This window comes from Schistocerca cancellata, chromosome 1 (assembly GCF_023864275.1).
Source record: "Schistocerca cancellata isolate TAMUIC-IGC-003103 chromosome 1, iqSchCanc2.1, whole genome shotgun sequence".
In the NCBI taxonomy this organism is placed as follows: Eukaryota; Metazoa; Arthropoda; class Insecta; order Orthoptera; family Acrididae; genus Schistocerca; species Schistocerca cancellata.
In genome coordinates, this window is record NC_064626.1 from 803,008,404 (window position 1) to 803,034,489 (window position 26,086).

General features: G+C 37.0%; 1 protein-coding gene across 2 annotated transcripts in view; it reads left to right on the top strand.

Moving 5' to 3' along the window:
• LOC126187944 (afadin-like) overlaps positions 1 to 24,812 on the top strand; it is a 124,576-nt gene extending 99,764 nt beyond the window's left edge. For both annotated transcript variants that reach the window (XM_049929323.1, XM_049929331.1), the window contains one exon: positions 16,253 to 24,812. In XM_049929323.1, coding sequence (XP_049785280.1) covers positions 16,253 to 16,539 — 287 coding nt within the window. In that variant the 3' untranslated portion in view covers positions 16,540 to 24,812. The remainder of the gene's footprint in view (positions 1 to 16,252) is intronic.
• The last annotated feature ends 1,274 nt before the right edge of the window (positions 24,813 to 26,086 follow it).

A 26,086-nucleotide genomic window follows, 5' to 3' on the forward strand; every position in this document is an offset into this window, starting at 1 on the left:
GATCTGAATTTATTTCCAATAAGCACAATTTTTTTAAAAAATAAACTAATTTGTAACTTTTTGCGAATTTCAAAATTATGTTTTGAAAATATGAATAGTCAAAGGATGTTAACAGGATGTTAACTGTCTTGAGAAATGAGAAAGTGGAAGGACTGCTAACATTAATGCATGAAATTCTGAAACTATCAAAATATTTGTACATATAGATGAAAGAGTGTGAAAATTTTTGGATATTTGGAAATTATTTTCTCCAAAACCCCTATCCTAAAAGTTCTAAAAAGGTCCTGGTACGTTATTTGGTCATTGTACTTAGGGAATGTACAATCAGAGCGGGCAATACTAGTCTGTGCAATATGTGAGAAATTTTTTAGTTAGACCTAGCTCTACTCTCATCGTCAAGAAACCATAGGCACTTAAATATTTAAGCTGATCACTGATTTTTAAGTAAATGTCATGCAAAACTGGTATTTCTGAATCAAAATAATTACTTTAAAACACTATGAGTGGGAAAACAATTCATAATTTGGTCAAAAACATTTTTTAACAAAAATGAGATATAGAATATTTTTACCCATTTTTCTTTTCATGATATTATTCACAGATTATTATTGTCTTCTGGCATGACTTTTCATGAATTATAATTGCTTACAATGTAACCATCAACACTGCCCTGCTGAAAAGCATTCATTTGCTTTTTTCATCTGCCTCCCATTGAACTTGCGTAACCGAGCTGAATTTGCGCATGGACAAGGATGATCCAACAAGAGCAGTACTTGGGAAAATGGGAACTGCACTTTGATCTTTTGATGATGGCCATTTGAAATCATTAACAGGACCATGAGGTGTCATAAAGGAGACAGGTATATCTTACAGCTCATGAGAGAGACTTATTATATGTCCCACCCACCGCTGGTTTTCATACACACAAGAAGTGAAGTGGTTCAGTACAAAGTCTTCTAATGTGTACTGTGGTCTGTGCATTTCACACACAGTAACAGGCTGCATTTCATGGAGAACCATTCTTGCATTGTATGTACCACTCCAGAATGCAACCCAGTAGTAACTTGAGGACTCCTACCACAGGCTTCATAGTAGACCACTTCCCTTAATCTACTTTCATTTAGAATTAAGAGCTTCATCTTTGTTACTAATGTTGATATGATGTGTACAAATCCAGTAGCATCTCTTGCAGCATCAACAGCTTGATGCTGGAGCTTAAATCTTGTTCCAAGTTGTTTACAGAGACATCCTACCTCATCACATGCACTTTTTCCATTACCTGTTGCTGAAAATATGCATTTTTTGTCTTAATTCCTGTACTAGAGTGTTGAGCAAGCTCATAAAACTGAAAGCAGCTTTTAAGATGAGATGCTGCACCATCAGTCAAATAATCATGTTTAGGACTACTAGATACTATGTCATCAATTATCATGCTGACAGTGTAGCATGCGCATGCACTGTCATGAATGACATCATCACTGACTGTAGCAGAACGGTATGATGTTCCAAGGAAGTGAACAACACATGAGAATATAGACACCTGTTTTGTGTGCCAATGTAACTTTGAATTTTGTTCTGCAAAGCAACAGACCCTGTCTCAGGAAAGTCAAAACGCAGAACTAATGTGTTAGTATTCTGGGATGCGGCTTATTTTACTTGTGCTATGGTCTGTCTTTGAATCCTCAAATATGAGGTAAGCTATTCCTTTCATGATCCAATGCCTAACCTCTGTAACAAATTTCTCTGGTTTTACTGTCTTCTTCACCAATTCTCCCTCCCTCAATGCAAAGGCTAGATCACTGTCACTATCCTAAAGGTGTAATGCCTCAACAGCCATCACTTCAGCACCAGGACACCTTGCATACTCCTGCAAATGACATTTATCTTGAGGCTCTTGACGTACATACAAAAGCATCAGGTCTATCACTGTGTACTTCTTTTCTGTGACACTGCTTATGGCGAAACAAACAAATTTCAAATTAGTGCAAGGCATTTTACCCATTTTGGTTGTAAGCAGTAGAATTTTGTGAGACCAATTTTTAAATTTGGTCTCTCCTTTTTCATTAGGAGATATGCTTCTCTTATTGATTATGTCATATATTTTTTTACCTTTTTAACTTTTTCACCATTTTCATTAACAGAGATAACACCAACCTGGTTAGGGCTTTGCCTGCTGCAATCCTTGACATCCTGTAGGTAATATTCCAAAGCAACAGAAAGTGTATATCTTGCAACGGATGTCCACAGTAAGAATCTGGGCATGCCCAAATACCTTTCTCATTCTTTATTGTATGAGCTTTTGAAATCAAAAAATGTGAGGAAGTGGGTATGTATATCTGTATCTGCTGCTTAGAGCAGCTACCTGGTATCAATATCAGTAACTATACCTCCTCGATGTATGTGGCTGCTGAGATGGCAGTATTTAGGTTTAGAAACTGCACATCACATTTCGTGCACGTATGACTAGCTTCAGGTTCTGCACCAAGTGCATGTACATTATACACTTCACAAAGTTTTGAAGATGTTGCTTGTATGAAACTTGTTTCAATTTCTTCCACTTTCCTTTTTACATACTGTTTTCTTCTTATGCTTTTTACCTTTCCTGGAGATTTAAGGGGGGATATAGTAGGGGCTACAGCAGAAATGCTAACATTAAATGCATCAACTACTAAACACCCAGGAATATAAACATCTGAACTGTCTTCTCAGTTTCACATTTGGGTGATAGTGATTGTTCAAGTGGGTTGTCACTAAATTTCTTCTTGTAGTGTGTGTAGCAATTTGTGGACAATGGATATGATGCTAATACCATACTTGAGGACCAAGATATGTCTGCAATTCCTCTGACATGTTTCCAACAACTGTGAAGTGTTTTTCACTTTACTGAAACACCACCTTCTTGGGTCTTATTTTCATAGTCCACACAGCTCACTCTTTCACTACTGTATTTCCTCACTGACATAGTATCTAACAGAAAGTTCAAAACAAACACTAAACTCAATGCAGAATGGTTTATTTGCAAGTTCTCACTCATTTGTTATAAACAGAAGAGCACTGGAAACAGTGTTGCCCACATACATATTTTATACTAGAAATTCAGTAATGTGAAATATGCAAATGTTGAAAAATTTGTAACACTTTACACAGAAAAATATTACCACCATGTTTGCACTAACTACTAACATCTTAAGCAAACAATATTTTTTATAATTCTCATGGGTTTTGGATTGGGGGTTTCAAATAAATAATTCTTAAAAACTCATAAAAATGCAACTTTTTCAAGTTTTAAGTAATAAATATTTACATAATACAGATAGCTGAAGCAGGAGAGATCCTATTTGTAATTACATCAGGAGTATCTGGTAATATTATTATATAGTTCTCCACTGTTTTCAGAGTTATTTACAAAATATACATTTTTCAAATGCTGTACCGTGTGCAAAAATTAAGATAAAACTTCCATAGAACACAGCAGTCTGTGCCAGACCTTGTTTGTGTACTGTTTTGGCCTGTACATTCTTAAATTTTTAATCTTTGAGTATTTGTTCACAACTTCATTATACTTGTGTTTTTCATAGGTATATAGTCATTAATGGTTACATGTATTTGGAAAAACAATCTTCGTACAGCTATGAAGTCCCACTGGCATGCTGTGGACTATCTTTTTAGCAATATTACATGGAAAATACTCCAATACGTTCTGAAAAAAATATACAATGTGATTCAAAATGAATGGGACAAAAAGAAAGAACACCTGTGACTACAGTAATGAGTTTATTTTAGAAACACAACACGCAGAACAAAGTTCACATGATTCACAGACTGGACTGCCCCCCCTTAGATAGCTGGCAACTGCAATGTCAGAAAGAACATCCGGCTGCAAAGTTAAACAACATAAGTTTGCCAAAACTTTAGAGCATCAAAGCTGATAACATAGTTGGGGTACACACAAAAAGATGATGACCAGAATTTAATTATTTTATGTAACTGCTGTATAAGCACTACTAATGAAAAGAGATCAGGAAAGGGGAAAAATATTGGCATCAGGAATGGCATAAGGACAGGTAACACAATCCTATCTTGCTCTATTATGTATGGACAGTGATAACAAAATTGCCTTTACTTTTTAAGTTATTTTCTCTTTCACTAGTATGCCCCCATTCTCTGACTGACTCTTGCTTGCCATCCTTCCATGAATACTCTTTGTATTTTTCTTGGTTTCTCACCAGATATATCTACAACTCCTATTCTGAAGCTCTCTTTGTGTCATATATTTTCTTTACTGATCCCCATTGTCCGAATCATGATTTTCTTCTTTTACCCATTGGCTTGTTTCTTCCTGTTCCTGTTCACTTGGCTAGTCAATATCTAGTCTACAACTCTAGTCTACAACCCTTTCATGTGTCCCACGTACAAATTTATCTCCCTAAGTTCACAGGGAGATGAAAATCCCACATGTGTGTGGCACTGTAACCTAGTGTTGAATGTATCAGCTGTCTGGAGCCAACAGGCTCATTATTTTGGCACCTAATGTGTGAGATATCACTTCATTGTTTTGTTGCACATTTTGTGCCTTGTGTTTTGTTGGCCTTTAAATATGTCTGCTTGTGTCTGTATATGTGTGGACGGATATGTGTGTGTGTGCGAGTGTATACCTGTCCTTTTTTTCCCCCTAAGGTAAGTCTTTCCGCTCCCGGTATTGGAATGATTCCTTACCCTCTCCCTTAAAACCCACATCCTTTCATCTTTCCCTTCCTTCCCTCTTTCCTGACGAAGCAACTGTGGGTTTCGAAAGCTTGAAATTTTGTGTGTGTGTTTGTGTGTTTTTTTATTGTGCCTATCTACCAGCACTTTCCCGTTTGGTAAGTCATGGAATCTTTGTTTTTAATATATTTTTCCCATGTGGAATGTTCCTTTCTATTTTATTTACATTGTAATCTCATTTTTATTTGTCTTGATATGAAACTGGAAACTCCACAAACTCCTGCTTTTTATGATGATGCTTACCTACCCCTTCTCTTTATATTTCTCCCAGTCGAAAGCTGCCTTACAAGAGCAAGGTGAAAAGAAAGTTGTTCACATTTTCCTCTGTTATTACGGTTCCAGCCACCATTTGAATGACCTACGGTCCATATCATATCTTTCCCTCTACTGGTCGAACTGGTCTACAGCTCCCCTTACAGCTGTGTACTCTGCTATGGCTACAGGGCAGGATGTAGCTCCCCTTTTTTGTGATGAATGTTGTACCTCTCAGGTGGTGAACAGTTGACAAAACTGTAACTGGCTCATTATCTCACCATTCTACTGCAGATACACACCCATTTGTACTGATGATGATGTGCACTTGTAAGCAGTTGCAAACATTTTCCAACAAGGAGCCAAAGGAAGCAATGCAGACAGTGCAGCACACAGAAGCAAGAGATAAGGATAAATTTCATATGTAGGTACTGCAAAGTACCACTGGGTATTCAGCCATGTTTTGAAAAATTCATAAAAATGTTAAACAGTGAATAAATAAAATTGTTTGACAAAATAATAGTACTTCCTTCTTTGTACAGATCCTAATTCCTAGTAAAAAAATTTAAGTGGGATGTTTATGTCCCATTGGACTCAAGGAGGAATAAGTTTAACAAACCATTTATGTTCGGGGACATATACTTCCTAGTTAAAATAATTATGAAACTTTAAGCGACAATGAAAATTTAGAAACATGGCCTCACTCAGCGAGCATATCTACATTCATCATTCCATCAAGTATGTCTTCTTTTTAACTTGAAACCTGGTTCATTTTGCTGCTTCTCAGATTTTTTTGACCTTTTTGTCCCATTTGTGAAAGACCAGTGTGTTCAGTTACTTATGATATTTACATATTAATGCTTTCGTGATGTTCAGTTGTTCTGACTTCTACTTCCATATATTGAAAGGCTTCTAGTTAATGTTATTAGAAATAGGTTTCATTCCTTTTTAGATAATGGTCGAAATTGAAACTGGTGCCTCTCTGTACTCTTACATTTACTACTTCTCTTGGGCTGGTGGTTGCTACTGGATGAATTTGAAACTCTCCAAACATGTAGTTCAGTGATCACCATGGTATATAATCACCAAAGAGAAATACCAAAAGAAACAATGGCTCCTGTGTAATAGGTGTAAAACAAAGCGTAGGGCTATATATAAAAAGATGTTGAATGAAATGTGTTTTGCTGACAAGAGGGCAATGAGTGAAGCTTTCAGTCAGTACATAGCAGGATCTTATTGAAAGATCTCTGAGAAACCCCAAGAAATTCTTGTATTAGTTTTCAATTACACATGGATGACACAGGGACTGAAACTGTGGATAACAGAGTAACAGCTGAACTCGATTTTCAAATCTTCCTGTACTAAGGAAATTCCCATTGTGTTGGCCTAATTTAATTCTTACACCTCTGCAGAGACAGTAAATCTTTGTCAGATTCTATACAGAACTTGCAGATGAGTTAGCTCCCATTTTAACTATAGACTCCTTGAACAAATAATTATCCTCAGTAATTGGAAGCACGTGTAAGTAACACCTGTCTACAAGAAGGATGACAGAAGTGATCTACATAATTAGCATCTCATTGACATCCATTGGCAGAACATACTCTGAGCTCAAAAATAATTTATTTTGAACTGAATTACCTCCTCATTGACAGGCAGCATGGAATATGAAAACATAATTACATGGGACCCAACTTGCACTTTTCCCACGTGACATTCTAGAAGCCATGGGTCAAGGCAATCATATGAAGTACAGGGTTGGTCAAAAATGTGGAAACACCACAAGAAACGCTTGCTTGAATATAAATGCAGATGCTAGCCAAGCCTGCAGGTTGCACTGTTGTATTTGACCATGAACGGTACCTGTGCAATGTCCTCAATATGCTACAAGTTTCAGTTGTGGTCCAAACAGTCTTCTGTGTAGTTGTGAGTGCACTAATTGAACCTAAGTGAATTTTAATGTGAGAAAATTATTGCTGCTCGTATGGTGGGTGCTTCAGTAACCAAGATACCTGGAGTATTTGATGTTTCAAAAGGCAACGTATTGAAGGTTTATACTGCATACAGCAAAAGAAGAAAAACATCCTCTGCCAAGACACAATGTGAATGAACATGTGGAATGATCATGATAGAAGGTCATTGAAGAGGATTGTGATGAAAGAAAAAGGGTATGACAGCTGCAAAAATCCCTGTAGAACTGAATGCCATGCTTGCAAACCCTGTTAGCACCAAAACAGCATGAAGGAAGCCCAATAAACAGGCAATTGCAGGATGAACAAGAATTTCAAAACCACTTATCAGACATGCAAATGCTCATAACAGGAAAACGTGATGTTGAAACCATAAAACCTGAACTACGAAGTAAAGGAAGAATGACATTTGGTCAGTTGAGTCTTGTTGCACACTATTTCAAATGTCTGTCTGAGTTTATATCCCAGAAGTGAGACATATCAGGGTTTCAGCAGCCATATCATGATATTCCAAGCCCCCCCCCCCCCCCCACTCCCTCCCCCTCCCCCCTCACAGGTGCTCTGCAAGGTTACATTTCTGTGAAGGATTGCATGTCCATTTTGGCTGATCAGATCCATCCCATGGTACAATATGTGTTTCCTAGTGGTAATACTGTGTTCCAAGGTGACGGGACCCCTGTTCACACAGCTCTCATTGACCAACACCGATTTCAGCACAAGGATGAATTGCCGTATCTCCCCTGGCCACTATAATCATAAGATCTCAATATTGACCCTTTGTGGTCTTCTCTGGAGAGAAGGGAGTGTGATCACTAACCACCTCCAACATCATTAACTGAACTTGGCCACTATTGTGCATGAAGATTGGTATAAGATTACCCTGAAAACTGTAAAGAACCTGTATTTATCCATTCTGAGATGACTGAAAGGTGTTTTGAATGCCAGCAGTTTTCCAATACCAAGTTAGGTATGGCAGTATATTATTTTTTGGTGTTTCCTTGTTTTTGTACACCCTCCGTATTTCTCGACTTGCAGAAAGTGGTTAGCTTACAAAGAGACCATCAGACCTGTTAATCACAGACTTTGCTGAGTCTGCAGTATGTTTCAGAGAGACCTGTCCGGAGTATATGGCTTGCGGCTCCTCATGTAATGGCTCCTAGTTCCTGAGAAAATCAGTGTTGAAGTTTTATAGAACACCTATACCCATAACATTAGTGACATTTGTGTGAAGCAAGCATAACACAATTGACTAACCGCTAGGGCTACCATGTTGGCAGTACAAATTAGCCCATCACATGATGATTGCTTCCATAAAAATACATTCTTTAATTCTGTATTAATTTAGTGCATGTGCTTTCCTAGGAATGATCTCGTATGTGTGGTTACATGGAGGATGATCAACAAAAGAACAATCTTTTTGAATCTAATTGAACTGTGTTATCCATTATAGATTCTGAAAAATCTGTAGCTTCCACAAAATGTACTTGGTGCTCTACAAATTTGCTTCTGCAACAGATATCATCCAGAATTCTGTTCTAACACAGCAAGTGAATGCAAGCGAGTAAGACAATTCCGTAATGTATTCTGTAACAAACAGAATACACATTTCAATAAACTTTGCTGTAACAGTTGATTTATTAATGGGTTTATTGTGGCAATATGAGTACCTTTGAATAGTTTTGCATAACATATACTATTTAATGATATTCTGTACAATGAGGAAAGGGGGGGGGACACCCATGCACAAACAAGGTTTGAACTGATACCACCAGCTTAGTATCTGTGAACCTTAACCATTGTGCTATGCTTGTTTGGTCAAAATTTGATAAACATTAGGGGTATAAGAGCTACCTCATAAAATTTTGAGATCCATTTTCTTGGAAACTAGGTGCCATCACATGAAAAGCCACTAACCATCTATTAAGGACAGGTCCTCCTACAGCATACCTAAGACTCATCAAAATCGGTGATTAACAGTCTGATGGTCCCCTTGTTAGTATCACACCAGCATTTAATAATGAAATTACAATCACACGTGGTATCAGACAAAGTTTGCTTGATGATTTCTTTGTAGTGAGGATGCAGCATATTATCTTGGGTGGAGAGGCATTTACAGGAGTAGAAGTAATTTGTAGTGTGTCCTAGGTGTGTGTGCTCAAGTGATCTGGCAATAGCCACAGACTTTCTTCAGATGATGCCATTACCTATAATGAAGTGTTGTTTTAAAGAAAGCTGCACAAATAACCAGCTAGATCTTGATAAGATGTAAAAGTGGTGCAATGATTGGCAATTTGCTTTAAATGTACAGAAACGTAAAATTGTGCATTTCACAGAACACAGAAAAGTAGCATCATATGACTTAATATCAGCAAGTCGCAATTGGAATCAGTCAGAGGGTACAAATACTTACATGTAACAATTTGTAGGGATATAAAATGGGATGATAACATAGGATTATTAATAGATAAGGCAGGTGGCAGACTTCAATACATTGGCAGTATACTGGGAAAATGCCATCAGCGTGTGAAGGAAGCTGCTAATTAATCACGTGTGTGCCCCATTGTGCTGAAAAACTTGAACTGGCAGATGCTCAAAGATAGATGCCAGTATTTTTGCGAAAACCTGCTTAGAAAGATTCAAGAAAAGTGAAGCATCTGCATTTATTCTTCTGCTCTTGTAGAGACCCAGAATGGAAGATAAGACTAATTACAATGCATAGAGAGGCATGAAGAAAGTCATTCTTTCCATGCTTCAGCCCTAACGTGTGGTAAAATGCTGAGTACTCTGCCATGTATTTCACAGTGGCTTGCAGAATACGATGTGTGATCAAAAATTAATGGGAATTTTTGTTTTTGTTGAAGACTATTTATGCATCACCATCAACTTTGTCCTCTTCACAGTAATCCCCCTCACATATAATACATTTGGGCCATCATTTTCTCCATTCTTGGAAACTCATTTTTTGTTGTAGTGTTCATTGCCTTCAGTGATTCTGCTTTTATCTTGTCAATGGTGGCAAAACAATATCCTTTCTTGGTTCTCTTCAGCCTCAGCAATATAAAAGTGGTAGGGGCCCATGTCCAGTGAATACAGTGGCTGAGCTCGCAAGACAAATCACAAAGAAGCATTAAGATGTATGTGGGAGCATTATCATGTTGCAATTTCCATGAGTGTTTTTGCCACAATTCTGGTTGTTTTCTTCAGATTGCTTCACACAAATGGCGCATGACTTTCCAGTAGTATTCGTTATTGACCATAAAGCAGGAATTCATGATGTACAATCCCATTGTAATTGAAGAAAAGAGTGAGAAGAACATTCTCATGTGAGCAGAAATCCCCCCCCCCCCCCCCCACTCCCCCTGTCCGGTATTGTTTCTTTAGGCAGTTTGAACAAGCAAGGTGTCGTAGTGGTTAGCAAACTGGACTCGCATTCGAGAGGATGACGGTTCAATCCCGCGTCTGGCCATCCTGATTTAGGTTTTCTGTGATTTCCCTAAATCACTCCAGGCAAATGCTGGGATGGTTCCTTTGAAAGGGCATGGTTGATTTCTTTCCCTGTCCTTCCCCAATCCGATGAGTCCGATGAACTCGCTGTTTGGTTTCCTCCCCCAAACAACTCAACCCAACTCTTGAGGCAGTTTCCATTGGGATCACTGGGCCTTGATTTCAATGTCGTACCCATATACTCATGTTTTGTCACCTGTTATAACCTTCTTTAGAAGTTGTGGATGATTGTGAGCTTCATTCAGAAACTCCTGAGCAATGTCTACGTGACGTAATTTTTGCAATGTCTACGTGACGTCATTTTTGCAATGTCTACGTGACGTCATTTTTGGTCGAAATTCGACAATTTCGCAACAGACTGTGTGGCTACACATGTTCCCATGTCCAAAACATAATGAAAAAATTGCTTGTCATGAGCCATAGGACATGCCAAAATCATCATAAATGTCTCTGAAGGTAATTTCCTGATTTTCCAGGACCATTTTCTTTACTTCTTTCACATTATCGTTACTGATTGTTAGTAATTTTCCCACAAAAAAGGTTTTGTACCAGGCAGTTGTCGTATTTGACATCTTCTTGGCCATCTTTGAAACATTTATACCTCTCACAAACTCTTGTCTTACTTGCAGTAGACATTTCAAAAGTCACTGTAAACATTTTGAAGGCAGTACTGCACTTTATTCAGACATTTAATGCAAATTCTGTGATCCATCTTTTTTGAAAGTATAAATTTGCCAAGCACTCGATAATGTGTGTAACCTTTTCGACTTTCAACAATAAACTAAGTGCTCAGAGCAGCTGAAAATGCAAACATACATCAGCAGCATGTGTATAAACAAGATAAAAAAAATTAAAATCGTATCTGTAAAGCCTGCGAATTTAAAAAATTCACGTAACTTTTTCATCACACATTATGTAATGTGGATGCAGATATGATTTTATCATTTAGTGACTATTTTCTTTTTCACGAAGCCTATATTATCTGTCCACATATTTTTTGTGCATTTATGCTAAAGATCTGAAAACTGGGTAACTTCATATATCTACACCTACACCTACATCCATACTCTGCAAGCCACTTGATGGTGTGTGGCAGAGGGTACCTTGAGTACCTCTATTGGTTCTCACTTCTATTCCAGTCTCGTATTGTTCGTGGAAAGAAAGATTGTCAGTATGCCTCTGCGTGGGCTCTAATCTCTCTGATTTTATCGTCATGGTCTCTTCGTGAGATGTATGTAGGAGGGAGCAATATACTGCTTGACTTCTCGGTGAAGGTATGTTCTCGAAACTTCAACAAAAGCCCGTACCGAGCTACTGAGCATCTCTCTTGCAGAGTCCTCCACTGGAGGAGCTATCATCTCCGTAAGGCTTTCGCAATTACTAAATGAACCTGTAACGAAGTGTGCTGCTCTCCGTTGGATCTCCACTATTTCTTCTATCAACCCCATCCGGCACAGATCCCACACCGGTGAGCAGTATTCAAGCAGTGGGCGAACATGTGTACTGTAACCTACTTCCTTTGTTTTCGGACTGCATTTCCTTAGGATTCTTCCAATGAATCTCAGTCTGCCATCTGCTTTACTGACGATTAATTTTATATGGTCATTCCATTTTAAATCACTCCTAATGCCTACTCCCAGGTAAGTTATGGAATTAACTGCTTCCAGTTGCTGACCTGCTGTTTTGTAGCTAAATGATAAAGGATCTTTCTTTCTATGTATTCACAGCACATTACACTTCTCTACATTGATATTAAATTTCCACTCCCTGCACCATGCATCAATTCGTTGCAGATTCTCCTGCATTTCAGTACAATTTTCCATTGTTACAACCTCTCAGCATACTACAGCATCATCCGCAAAAAGCCTCAGTGAACTTCCGATGTCATCCACAAGGTCATTTATATATATTGTGAATAGCAACGGTCCTACGACACTCCCCTGCGGTACACGGGAGAAATCCCTCTTACTTTGGAAGACTTCTCTCCATTGAGAATGACATGTTGCGTTCTGTTACCTAGGAACTCTTCAATCCAATCACACGATTGTTCTGATAGTCTATATGCTCTTACTTTGTTCATTAAATGACTGTGGGGAACTGTATCAAACACCTTGCGGAAGTCAAGAAACACGGCATCTACCTGTGAACCAGTGTCTATGGCCCTCTGAGTCTCGTGGGTGAATAGCATGAGCTGGGTTTCACACGATCATCTTTTTTGAAACCCATGCTGATTCCTACAGAGTAGATTTCTTGTCTCCAGAAAAGTCATTATTCTCAAACATAATACGTGTTCCAAAATTCTAAAACTGATCGACGTTAGAGATATAGATCTATAAAACTTCCTGGCAGATTAAAACTGTGTGCCGGACCGAGACTCGAACCCGGGACCTTTGCCTTTCGCAGGCAAGTGGTCTACCAACTGAGCTACCCAAGCACGACTCACGCCCCATCCTCACAGCTTTACTTCTGCCAGTACCTCGAGGTAAAGCTGTGAGGATGGGGTGAGAGTCGTGCTTGGGTAGCTCAGTTGGTAGAGCACTTGCCCGTGAAAGGCAAAGGTCCCGAGTTTGAGTCTCGGTCCGGCACACAGTTTTAATCTTCCAGGAAGTTTCATATCAGCGCACACTCTGCTGCAGAGTGAAAATCTCATTCTCAATATAGATCTATAGTTCTGCACATCTGTTCGATGTCCCTTCTTGAAAATGAGGATGACCTATGCCCTTTTCCAATCTTTTGGAATGCTACGCTCTTCTAGATACCTGCGGTACACCGCTGCAAGAAGGGGAGCAAGTTCCTTTGTGTACTCTGTGTAAAATCGAACTGGTATCCCATCAGGTCCAGCGACCTTTTCTCTTTTGAGTGATTTTAATTGTTTTTCTATCCCTCTGTCAACTATTTTGATATCTACCATTTTGTCATCAGTGTGATGCAGTCTTCCTCTGTGAAACAGCTTTGGAAAAAGACATCCACTGTTTCAGTACCATTTTGATCACAGAGTGTCTGGACATTTTGTTTTGATCCACCTACCGCTTTGACATAAGACCAAAATTTCTTAGGATTTTCTGCCAAATTAGTACAAAGACCTTAACTTTCGAATTCATTGAATGCCTCTCGCATAGCCCTCCTCACACTACATTTCGCTTCATGTAATTTTTGTTTGTCTGCAAGGCTTTGGCTATGTTTATGTTTGCTGTGAAGTTGCCTTTGCTTCTGTAGCAGTTTTCTAACTTGGTTGTTGTACCACAGTGACTCTTTTCCATCTCTTACAATCTTGCTTGGCACATAATCATCTAATGCATATTGTACTATGGTTTTGAACTTTGTCCACTGATCCTCAACACTATCTGTACTTGAGATAAAACTTTCGTGTTGAGCTGTCAAGTACTCTGAAATCTGCTTTTTGTCACTTTTGCTAAACAGAAAAATCTTCCTACCTTTTTTAATATTTCTATTTAAGGCTGAAATCACCGATGCTGTAACCGCTTTATGATCGCTGATTCCCTGTTCTGCGTTAATTGTTTCAAATAGTTCGGGTCTGTTTGGCACCAGAAGGTCTAATATGTTATTGCCACGAGTCAGTTCTCTGTTTAACTGCTCAAGGCAGTTTTCAGATAATGCACTTAAAAAAAATTTCACTGCATTCTTTGTCCCTGCCACCCGTTATAAATGTTTGAATTTCCCAGTCTATATCTGGTAAATTAAAATCTCCACCCAAAACTATAATATGGTCGCGAAATCTACTTGAAATATTTTTCCAAATTTTCCTTCAGGTGTTCTGCCACAACAGCTGCTGAGCCAGGGGGCCTAAAGACACATCCAGTTACCATGTTTGAGCCTGCTTTAACCGTGACCTTCACCCAAATTACTTCACATTTCGGATCTCTGTCAATTTACTTTGATACTATTGCACTTCTTATTGCTATAAACATGCCTCCCCTTTCACTTTCCAGCCTGTCTCTGCGGTATACATTCCAATCTGAGTTTAGAATTTCATTACTGTTTACATCTGGTTTCAGCCAACTTTCTGTCCCTAGTACTATGTGGGCATTGTGAACGTTTATTAATGAGATCAGTTCTGGGAACTTTCTATAGACACTCCTGCAGTTTACTATTACCACATTAATATTGTCATTCCCTGTTGCGTTTTGCCTACTGCTGCCTTGTCGCGTCTCAGGAGGCGTCTTGTTGGGCCTAGGGAGGGAATTGTCTAACCTAAAAACCCACATGTGCACTTCACACATACTCCGCTACCCTTGTAGCCACTTCCTGCGTGTAGTGCACACCTGACCTATTCAGGGGGACCCTACATTTCTCCACCCGATAGTGGAGATCAAGAAATTTGTACCCCAGATCTCAGCAGAATCGTCAGAGCCTCTGGTTTAAGCCTTCCACTCGGCTCCACACCAGAGGACCGCGATCAGTTGTGAGAACGACACTACAAATAGTTAGCTCAGATTCCACCCCTCGAGCAAGGCTTTCCGCCTTCACCAACTCCGCCAACCTCCTGTATGAACTGAGGATGACCTCTGAACCCAGACGGCTGGAGTCATTTGTGCTGACATGAGCAAGAATTTGCAGTCGGGTGCACCCAGTGCTCTCTATCGCCGCCGGCAGGGCCTCCTCCTCCGCATCTCGGTTGAGACCCTCCGGCAAGCAGGCAGAGTGAACACTGGCCTTTTTCCCCAACCTTTCTGCTATTTCCCTACATGTCATAGAACTACCACATCAATAGAAATCCAGGGTAGAATATAATATTGTGTATGAGGGTAGTTTATACTCATCAAATAAACTCTCTCAAAAAAAAAGGTTTTGCACCAGGCTATCAGGTTTTGTGGTTTGTGTTTTCTTGCTCTGATCCCCTTTCTCAATACTCTTCGGAACACTTTTGTTAGCTTTTCAGTTTATCCAGTCAAGCAACTGAGCCTCATATTGATTAAGGAGTTAATGTGTAATTTGTGTCTTCACTTGAGAAACAGTACTTGATCAGTGTAAAACTTTGAAGTGAAATGTATCATTTCCAAATAATGATTATTATATAGCATTGTAAGGAAGATATGCACACTTGAGGGAAAGCATGTTCTCTGCAGTATCAAGTGCTGTATTACAGCAGTTTCTATCTTTTAAAATAGAACTTTAAATTTATCTCAAATGTGATGTCAACAGCTGCTAGCTTTGGCCTTCAACATTATTTATATGAGACTTTGGTTTTGTTCATGTTACATACATGCAATGCTTTTATTGCAACTCTGTTGTTCATGTGAGATGGTTTGTTCTCCTGCTAATGCTTTGTGTCAGGTGTTATAGCTGATTCTCTTCTTCATTATGGTTGGTCTCCAGTAGAGATTTGTTTTTTGTTTAAGTGTTTAATTCATTTCCTTGTCGGTATTGTTAGTGCTCTTGTGGTCTGAACAATATTAATCTCTACATTAGTGTTGGACAAGCTGTTTCTTAATTGAGATCCTACCAGTAGCAGGTGACTGTGCATGTAAACAGTTTCTTATATTGAATCAAGAAGAAGAATTTTCTTAGGTTGTTCTTTATATCAACACTGTGAAACTGTAATGAAGTTTGTCAGTTAATAATGGATCCCTATTTTCTTAAAATATAATTATAATACTCCTATGAATCAATGACACGTTGGTGTCTTGCATGTAAATTTGTGGTTTAAGATTTAACTTCTCACTTCTTAGTCATATGTACTGTTTGCCTTTTCATATATTTTAATTTGTGGTTTGTCAGTTTGTGATTTGTCTGTGTTGCAGGTGACACAGAAGGTGCCAGAAGTAAAGCAGAGACTGCAGCACGACTAGCTCGTCTCCGTCGTCGAGAAAGGCAAGAAGAAGAGCTGCATGCTTACCGTCTGCGTGAAGCAGCAGCACGTGCAGCTGCAGCAGAGGCAGAGAGACGTGCTGCTGAGGATGCTGAAACATGGGCTGCAGAAGAGCGAGCACGAGCTGCGCAGAGAGATGCTGAACTACACCGACTCAATGTGGAACGCTTGCAGCTGGAGCTGGATCTACTGCGTGCAGAGCATCGGGCTCGACACTAGCTCTGAACAAACGAATGTAAAGGGATGATATGAAATTCATATTGTCTACCATGTGTTAGTGTTTTTGGGCACATACACAGTATTGATTTTGAAAATCATGTGTATCTTAATGTGCTGAAAAAGTTTGTCATGACAAGATCATCAATTTAATACTACCAAGGAGCATAAATACTTGCCTTTTAGGCAGGCATGTAAGACTCCCTCAGGTGCAGTTGTCAGTATGTGTGATGTGAGTATGAACTGAAAGGAAATCCACTGAAAATACAGTCACTGGCAGTGTTGAGTTTACAGGTTTATAGTGATGTGTGGGTTACAGTGAAAAGCGATTCATTTTGAAGGTATTTCAGAAGTAATAATTTGAATGAGTAGTACACTGTTGCCATGATAATGAGAAATTGTGATGCAATAAAATGACACCGTACTAGTGTGATTTGTGTGAGGCATTTCCTGTTTTTGTGAAGAAGTCTCAGTTTATGCAGTATTATATACAGAAAAAACAATGTTTCATAAATTATATGTGAGAAGGCAAGCAGTAATCAGAAGAAAGCTTCTTTTCCAACCAACACCATTGAGTCCTGTGGGCTGCAATTAAGCCTCTGTGAAAGTCTATCTGTTGATGTACCTATGAAGCAAGTAGGAAGAGAAGTTGAAGTAACTACAGAATGACAAATGACCATCATGGAAATACCAATTTGTTTGTTGAGGAGTGATGAAGTAAATCATGACTTAATTAATTAGATTATTGGCTATAAGGTTATAAGATTATTGACACTTTGTTCTTTTGTCTGATTCATCTAATGTTGTACAGAATTATCAGATGTTGCTTAATTTTTTCTTGAAATATGGAAGCTGAGAAAGTTTTTGTTCTGTATGACTCTGGATAAACATCTAAATGTGAAGAACAAATTTTTATGAAACTTCAGTGTCCTCTTGAATGTTTTATTTATGTAATCAACAGGTTTAAATTAGTTGACAGATGTAGGAAAGTTCTTGACTGTATTCTGCAGTGTCACCAGAGTAATGCATGTCTTTACACACATTTGCACAACTTTTATGAGATGAGATGAAATGAAATGAAGATGGTTTGAGTGTGCTACAGTGTGACATTGTTCAGGATATGTAATGAGTTAAACATGAAAACTGGATTAGATTGTTCTTCGTCACGGAACGTTAAGTTTGTAAGGACCTGTGAATCCATTGTGTGTGCAGCTGCAAATGTGAATTAGAGTAAGGTTGAGTTGAGGTAGCATGCATTTTCCTATACCTTTTTTTGTATAGTAGTCTGATTTTCTTTACTTCAGTTCAGCTGTAGTGGTAATTAATTTCTGTATATTAAAAATAGAACTGAAGATGTGTGAAACTTGAAAAAACTCTTTCTCCATCATCTGAATGAGGCAAATAGTTTGTGCTCGGTACAGTTAGCACCTCAACAAAATAATGAAGTCATATGTTGCTTCATTTACAGTGTAGAAATTGTAAAGAAACTGAATATTTTCTGAATAATTAGTGTAAGATAATTGTGTTATATGAAGCAGTGTTATAAAGTATAAACACATATTATATCATCATATTACTGCTAATGATTTTTTTCCCAGTTGTATGCATATGCAAAAGAGAAAAATTACTTTGGGATTGTGTATTTCATATTAGTGTTTCATAGGCATTATCATAATTTATATCCTTTATCATTTTAAATTTATTTATATCACCATCATTGCTAAATGTGTAATCTCTACATAATAATATTAAAAGAAGTAGCCCTTTATGACGTAGTTAAGAAAGAAAAGTACGTTTAAACATTGGTAGGACAGAATACTTGTAGTGCTCATAGGGAGGAATTATGTGTGTTACTTGTACTCTTATGGTCATTATATTACATGATCAGAATTGATAGACTGTACTGTAATATTTGATTAGCCCAGGAAATATGATCCCAGTAGATTCAGTGATGGTTTTGGAAATATGTTCCAAATGTTAAACTTTCAGGAATTGAAACACTTTCAAGAACCGTAGACAGCTATGTGGAAATAAAAATAGTCTTAAGACTAGAAAGTAAGTGCCTAGCTCCTGGAAACATGGTTCAAAAGAGGCATACTATGTACAACAAGAGACTGCAATGAAAACCATGACAAATCTTATTTTATTTTGTATAGACCAGTTTCCTTATTTGTCATTCAAGCATGACAGGTACATTGCATGCAAGGAAACATATAGCTAAGAAATACACAGACTGCCAGGCAGGATATTTGTATTTGTGTTAAAAAGTATGTGTGATTAGCATAGACAAACTGTACCTTTGTTTCTATTTGTAGATGAACTATGTATGTTTGTGTAGCGTGCACCCCTCTCCCTATCGGAAGAAAGTGTGTTTGTTGTTAGTGGCTCCTTTAGGTTGCCATCAATATATAGCTGCTGCTAGATAATATAATGGATAAAAGCCTTAACTATGTGAATACAGTGACACTAGAAACAAAATTGAATTTTTTTGCAAGTTTGAATGCTGGCATATTTGTTTTCTGTCTGTCTCTCTACTTTTCTGGAAACATTAGACCAACAAAGTGCCTTCCATAGTTACTCTGTTTCTGATATGTGTAGAAGAGCATTTGAGTGGACTTAATATTGTTGTCATTAAAGTTAGGGTAACATGTGAAAGGGTAATTCAGCGGTTTGTTCAAATATCTCTTTGTTTTTTTGTATCTCTTGGCTTTCTTTTCCACTTACTTGTTCATGGTTCCTATATTTTATTGTTCTTGCCAACAAAAAATCTACATGTACATATCATTTGTATCTAGTGAAAATCTTGCCAGTCATTTACAGTAGATATTTCAAAGTGAAAAGAATGCCCACATTTTTAAAGTCTTTACTGTTATTTTGTTTTGAATACCCATGCATTTAATACAAGAATTAAATGGTTTTCTGAAGAACTTTTTATACATAAAATTTTAAAATAGTTTAAACAAAAGGAATGGAAAACAGTATAATTTTAACAGCCTTTTTTATTAACTGAAATAATTCAAGGAATGAGGAAAAATTTGCACTGTGTTCAAAATTAAGTGTTCTTACATAAGAAAGAAACAAGTGAAGAGACACAGATACTGCACAATTGTGATAAAAAGTTCTAAATTTTAAAGTGAACTGATTCGACAAAATATTACTGCAGTGTAGCACATGCAGTGAGGCTTTTGGGCATTGAGTGTAAAGTGCAAGTAGTTCTTAGTCTTCACTCACTTGTTCTCCTCGTAATGGCTGTTGTTTGCAACCCCCCTTCTCCCAATTAACCTTTTAAAATGCAGTGGTTTTATATTCCACAGATTTTTCATTTATGCTACTTGGTGTGAAAGCAATCAGTTCAAAGGACCTTAAATTTTCTGTGAAGTGTGATTAACTATAGTTTTTGTTTCATACTTTGTGTTTTAGAAATTACAGTTATAACGTTAAGTCAAGAGGACACAGTACCTGGATATTTGCCCCTCCGCCTTTTGTTTGAAAAAAAAAAAAAAATTAATTTCTGGTTGAAAGTATTCAGGGAAGATATTAGACTACTACATTGTCTAACATGGCTTTGTGAGTACCTTGTCACTTGGTTTTCACATTGCTGTATGCTTCTTTTTTCCCATGCTGTTGTATATGTAATGTCATCAATAAAATTTATCCTTTAAATTAGTGCTGAATACCAATATACCCCATTCTGTCCAACTTCCATTTATTCATAGTCATAAGGTGCATAGTATTCTTTCAAAGAACAGTTATTTTCAGTTGTCCTGTCTTCAATTCATCATTGCTCCTTTCTATGACCCTTGCAAGTTGATCATATACTGTGAATCAAAGGTGTTCATGTCAGCCATCCAATGCTGTTGACCTTGTAATAGTTTGCTTTTGTAGTTGACATCTTTGTCAATATGAAAATGTTGCATGCAACTAAAGATAAATAAAGTTTGAGAAATATTTGACAGTATCTGGAAGAGCATTTCTTTGCAATTTGTTGAAGTCTGTCACTGTTCTCTACAAAATGTTCTGTTTCAGTGTATTGTGACATCTTGCCTTTAAGTTCATACAGACCTGTATACTATTACTTCTTGTATCATTACGATCTGTGATACACGGAGCAAGAAAGTCAGTTTTCAGTTTTTTTACGAGGCACTACTTCCAGATATTTTATCACAAAATGTAAACTTCATGAAGAATATTTTTATTTTTGTGCTTTCTCCTTTTGAAAGTTTTGTGTGTTGTGCTTGGATCATTCTCTAATTGTTTTTCTTGTCTTTCATTGGCATGAAGTTATTCAAAATGTTTTAAATGTCAACCTAGTTCAGCCACATGCTACTGTGCTACTGCCCGTGACGTCACTGGTGCATAATCCATTGCCATGGAAGGCACTATTTTCATTGTATATCCACAGTGCCCTCTTTAAACATGTGAAGGTTGAGTCCTATGCTGTTTTTAGCTACAGGCTGGAGACTATGAATTTGTTCATTCATTTGTTTTAGTTTTCTTAACTCACCATCAAGTGTGTCTGAACTTTGTAGGGTGCACATCCTTTGTTATAGAAGTCTTCACTGCAGCTGCATTTCCATATTTAAACACAAATTTAACCACAATATTACTATGTCATTCAGGTGTCACTCACAAAACCTTATCAGTATTATCAGTTCACTAGAGGTCTATATTTACATGATTAGCCATCCTTTGTTGTTCCCATCTAGTTATTAGCAAATATTTCGTAAGACACTTTGTGTGTGTGTGTGTGTGTGTGTGTGTGTGTGTGTGTGTGTGTGTGTGTGTGTGTGTGTGTGTAGAGAGAGAGAGAGAGAGAGAGAGAGAGAGAGAGAGAGAGAGAGATTCTACCGCCATTTTATTACAGTTGAAATTCAAAATGCATGTACAGTGTTCTTGTTTAAACAATCTAGAAAAGTCATTGATGTACTTCTGAAGTATCAAATTTGTCTTCCCATGTACTTGAATTCTATTGAATAAAAGGGATGTTTCTTAGGTTAGTTTAAATTTAAAACTCTTGCTTGGATGAAATTTTACAATATGGAATGAATACTTACAGAAGAGAAGAAAGAGAAATAGGACTACTGTGTGTCTGTGAAACAGAACTTGATCTTCAGTCAGTGCCATTTGCAGAGTATCAAGTCAGGTATAAATGCAATAAAGTTCAGTCTCAGTGGTTTTTCAAAACGTCAAAGATCCACACTTGTGTTCAGTGTTGCAGAGCCTTACATTTTTGTAACCTCATATAGCATTGTTCCCAGAAAAGTACAAATGTTAAAAATATGCTGTAGTATCATTACATGTTCTTTAGTATTACTCATAACCTATTTTTAAAGCATATAGTTGTCCCATACTTCTTGGATATTTTTATATTGTATATTTGGGACTTTGCTAAACTCTTCCTTAGAGCAATGGAATTTTGCATTGGAAGCAGGTGCATGTCATTCCATTATGACTCAATAGTTGTATAAGCATTGTCATGTAATAATGGTGACAGAATGTGTGTATTTATTGCAGAAGAGACAGAATCAAGTTATTAGTTATTTTCTCCTTACAGTAGTTCTGTCTTCTGAACAGTAGTGATATACTGTATGTGGTTTTTCATTGTTAAACATTGTTTTGTATTTAAAAATTCTGTGCTTCTCACCTCTGTTAACTATTGGTCAGATTGAATAGATTTGTTCCATTATCAGACTTTTGATTTAGGTAAGATATCAACATTATCAGTGCATTCTTGTGGCCCTGTGAAACTGTCACTGCTAGAATATCCAAAATCAACAAATTTAAAAATATAAAGTGCAATTCATACATTTAGTTGGGTGAGTTCTGCATTATTTTATCGATTTTAAAAGCAGATTCCAACTGAATGACTTAATGCATTGAAAACTGATTCATAACCATGTAAAAACTGTAGGTTATATTTGTTTTTGTTCCAGACTGTGTTTTACGTCAGTTAACATTCTTATAGTAATGTCTCAGAGTGTCTACCTGTCAAAATACACATGAATATCATGGGAGCAGTGACAGGGATGAATTATCAGAAGCTGAAAGAAAAGTTAATGAGCTTTTGTAAATAAGTGGAATATAAATAAATTTGTATCATGTAACAGAGTTAAATACATTCAGGTAGAACACGTGGAAAACATGAAACGAATAGCATTTAGTCAATTCGAAATGTATTTGGTCATTATTTTATGTTTATAACAAATTAGTACAGAAAACCATGATGACAGAGAAATGGAAATCAGGAAAGTCAGAAACCTTAGAAATTTGTTTGAAAATTATACTAACAATTTTATGGAAATAGTGTGAATGATAAGCTTTGGCAGTATAACAAGAGTCTAGTAAGATGAAGAATGATTCATGTAATATGCATCATGGAAGCTGCACTTCAAGGAGAAGTAGGGGTGTAATCATCGTGGAAAAAATGCTAGGAACAAAGAGTAATTTTGCACTTACAGAATGGGAGTTGAAGATGTAATACCTTTTAAATCTGACACTGCAATGGAAAAGCACATAACTAGTAAAACAATCGGTGATAATGATTTAGGAAGTTTCTTATGTGAGTATTTCTGCTGTATACTCCGAAAACTAAATGCTAAAATGAGCTTCAGTATTAAACCTTATATTGCTGTAGCAAGACCAAATAGTAAATTTTACTTATTGGAACAGATGCACAGATTATATTATTGATGCAAAAAGTGCTTTAGTAGTAGTCATTTGTTCATGTGTAAATATTGTTCCAGCTCAATTTTAAATGAAACTTCCTGGCAGATTAAAACTGTGTGCCGGACCGAGACTTGAACTCGGAACCCAAGTTCGAGTCTTGGTCTGGCACACAGTTTTAATCTGCCAGGAAGTTCCATATCAGCGTACACTCCGCTGCAGAGTGAAAATCTCATTCTCAATTTTAAATAATGGAATTACAGTACATTTACATTATTTTCAGAGTATGGCCACATATTAGACTAACATTGGAGAAGTTTGAAAATTAATGTTTAATACTTGGTTCATATTTTATTCCATTGATTTGTTTTATACTTTATATGTGAATCATTAACAAGTTCTATGCACAGTTAGTGAGAAGATCAATAGAGAATGAGGTAGTGTGACTGGATAGCATGTATGATGTTATTGCTTATTGCATGCATTTATATTGAGTAGATGTGCTGGATTTTCAGTGGAGCATAACCACATGAATGGGCCCAAGGCCAACACTGGAGCAACCTGTGTGCATATTGGCAATTCTTCCCCGGCATGTGGACAATAATCAGTGTGAACGGTTGGGATTCTCAGTTTTATTTTGTAGAATGAATTATACAGCCATAGGTACAACAATTAAACACAGAAATGTACAAGCACAGTGATTTTAAAAATGTTAATCTCTAAGAAATATGTTTCTTTTAGGTAAGATACTTTAAAATGGTAACTTTTTTTGCAGTGGAAGTATTAACTCTTTTATTTAAGCTTTTGAGTACATTTAGTTAGAAAGTAATGTTAGATGATTCTAAAGTCAACTTATAACATTGTAGTTTGCTTGAGAACGATCCTATTTTATAATGCATAGGTTGATGTAGATAGCATGACATACTCATTTACAGTACTTTCATCTTTGCTACCTTGATCCAAATTTCTACAAAAAAAACCTGACATTTTCTAACTTCTCATCCTTCAATTTTTGATAATAACAGAGTATGTAAGCAGTAACAGTAATGCAACAGAAACAAAAGACCATTACGCACTTAACTCTAAGCTGTTTTTGCTACAAAAAATTTAGTTTAATGGAATTTGTGGACCTATTTCCTGCAACCATTTGAGTTCTGACTATGTTTTTCCATAGAGATAACTTTGATGCTGCTATATGACCTTTGTAACATACTCGGGAACTGTAAAATATGGATAAGCTGATTGAGCCACTGACATATTGTACTGCATATTCTTGTGAAAAATGTCACTGTACTCTGTATGAGAATACAAACAAATATGAAAATATTAACTCAAAGCAAGAAAATATGAACACCAAACTACAGATGACTGTGGTACAAAGTTGGACATGGCTCCCTAGCGTAACCATTAATTTAAAATTCATAATTTATGGCAGCTGTTTCTAAGAAAAACCTTATTTATGTTAATACACAGTTACTTTGGACGATGACAGCTAATAAGAGACAAACAATAACAGCTGTATGCACAATATAAGTCGGCACGTTTGCAGGGGATGCTGGGAGTTTCAGCATGTGATTGCCACCTAGCACAGGGGTGCTGCAGGAGATGAGAGATTTGGGGTGGTGGGGGAGGGTGATTGGGAGGGGGGGTGAGTAGGGAGCACAGAAGGCCCTGCTTCCTTCTTGTGGAACAACGTACACACTGGAATAATCATTGCATTCACAATGCCTGTTACAGTGTTGTATTTTTGTGGTACAGTGCATTGTTTACTATCCAAGGTTAGTAACAATCTGTAGTGGCTAACAGTCATCTGACTTCCAAAGATTTGTTCCCGGCCAGAAAAGTGTCAGGCTATATTGTGTGTATAGTAAACAGGTAAAAATGCTTAAGCATTCGGTATGTTTTCAGGACTTTGTTGTTGCATCACTGATTCAGAGTTATCTTTTGTACAAATCGCATTGCCTCTCACAAACTCCAACACATTTGTGAATTCTGGATTCTCTTGAGGATATGTATGAAGCAGATATTTCAGTTCATGACTTTGTAACAGCTTAATACTGAAATGTTTCAAAAATATGCAGTTTGTCCTCCATTCTTACTTGTTATACTTTTTTTTATTATTATTGGTCTTTAATCAGACTTTTTACTGTGTAATATGTTGACAGTGCAGAACATTGAGCATGTAGAAATTGAAGTGTATCCAAAAGGAAACATATAAGTTTTATGATTAGCTGATACAGTGGCATGTTCTGCCGAGTGTTTCATGTTGGAAGAAAAAAGCTTGCTATCAAATTACAGGAAACAGTGTTTATGTGCACATGACCAGTTAATTATCTAACATAAACCAGAGAAATTCCAATATAATCAGATATTCTCACAATATTCACGTTGTTGAAGAAGACACTGGGCTTCTTTAGCAGGAAACTTAATAATGTTTATGTAAGAAAAAAATCTCATCCATACATCTGGCTTTTGAAGTGGAATAGAGATCTCAGTTTTTCAGTGTTAATATGTGGACATTCAAAGTGGAAGCACTGTAATGATGTAAAATAAGTGACTGCTTTATAACAGTGAGCTTTCATTTAGCTTATGATGCTAGAGAATAACTCTGTGTTATAGGTAGTCTGATACCTAACTTATTTTTTGTGTAGTCTTTTACAGTACCTTATTTTTTGTGTAATCTTTTATAGAGATATTTATAAATGTAATTTCTAGGAATTAATTTTTAGTGGTGATTATTTATCTCGACATTAGCCCCTTTTACAGGCTAAACAAGCACTTGTCACTGAAAGTGTTCATTCAGTGTTTTTCTTATGTGTACTTTGTAGCATTGTCAATATTGATGGTTATTTTATATAGTACTGCTGAAGCATGATACTTCACATTG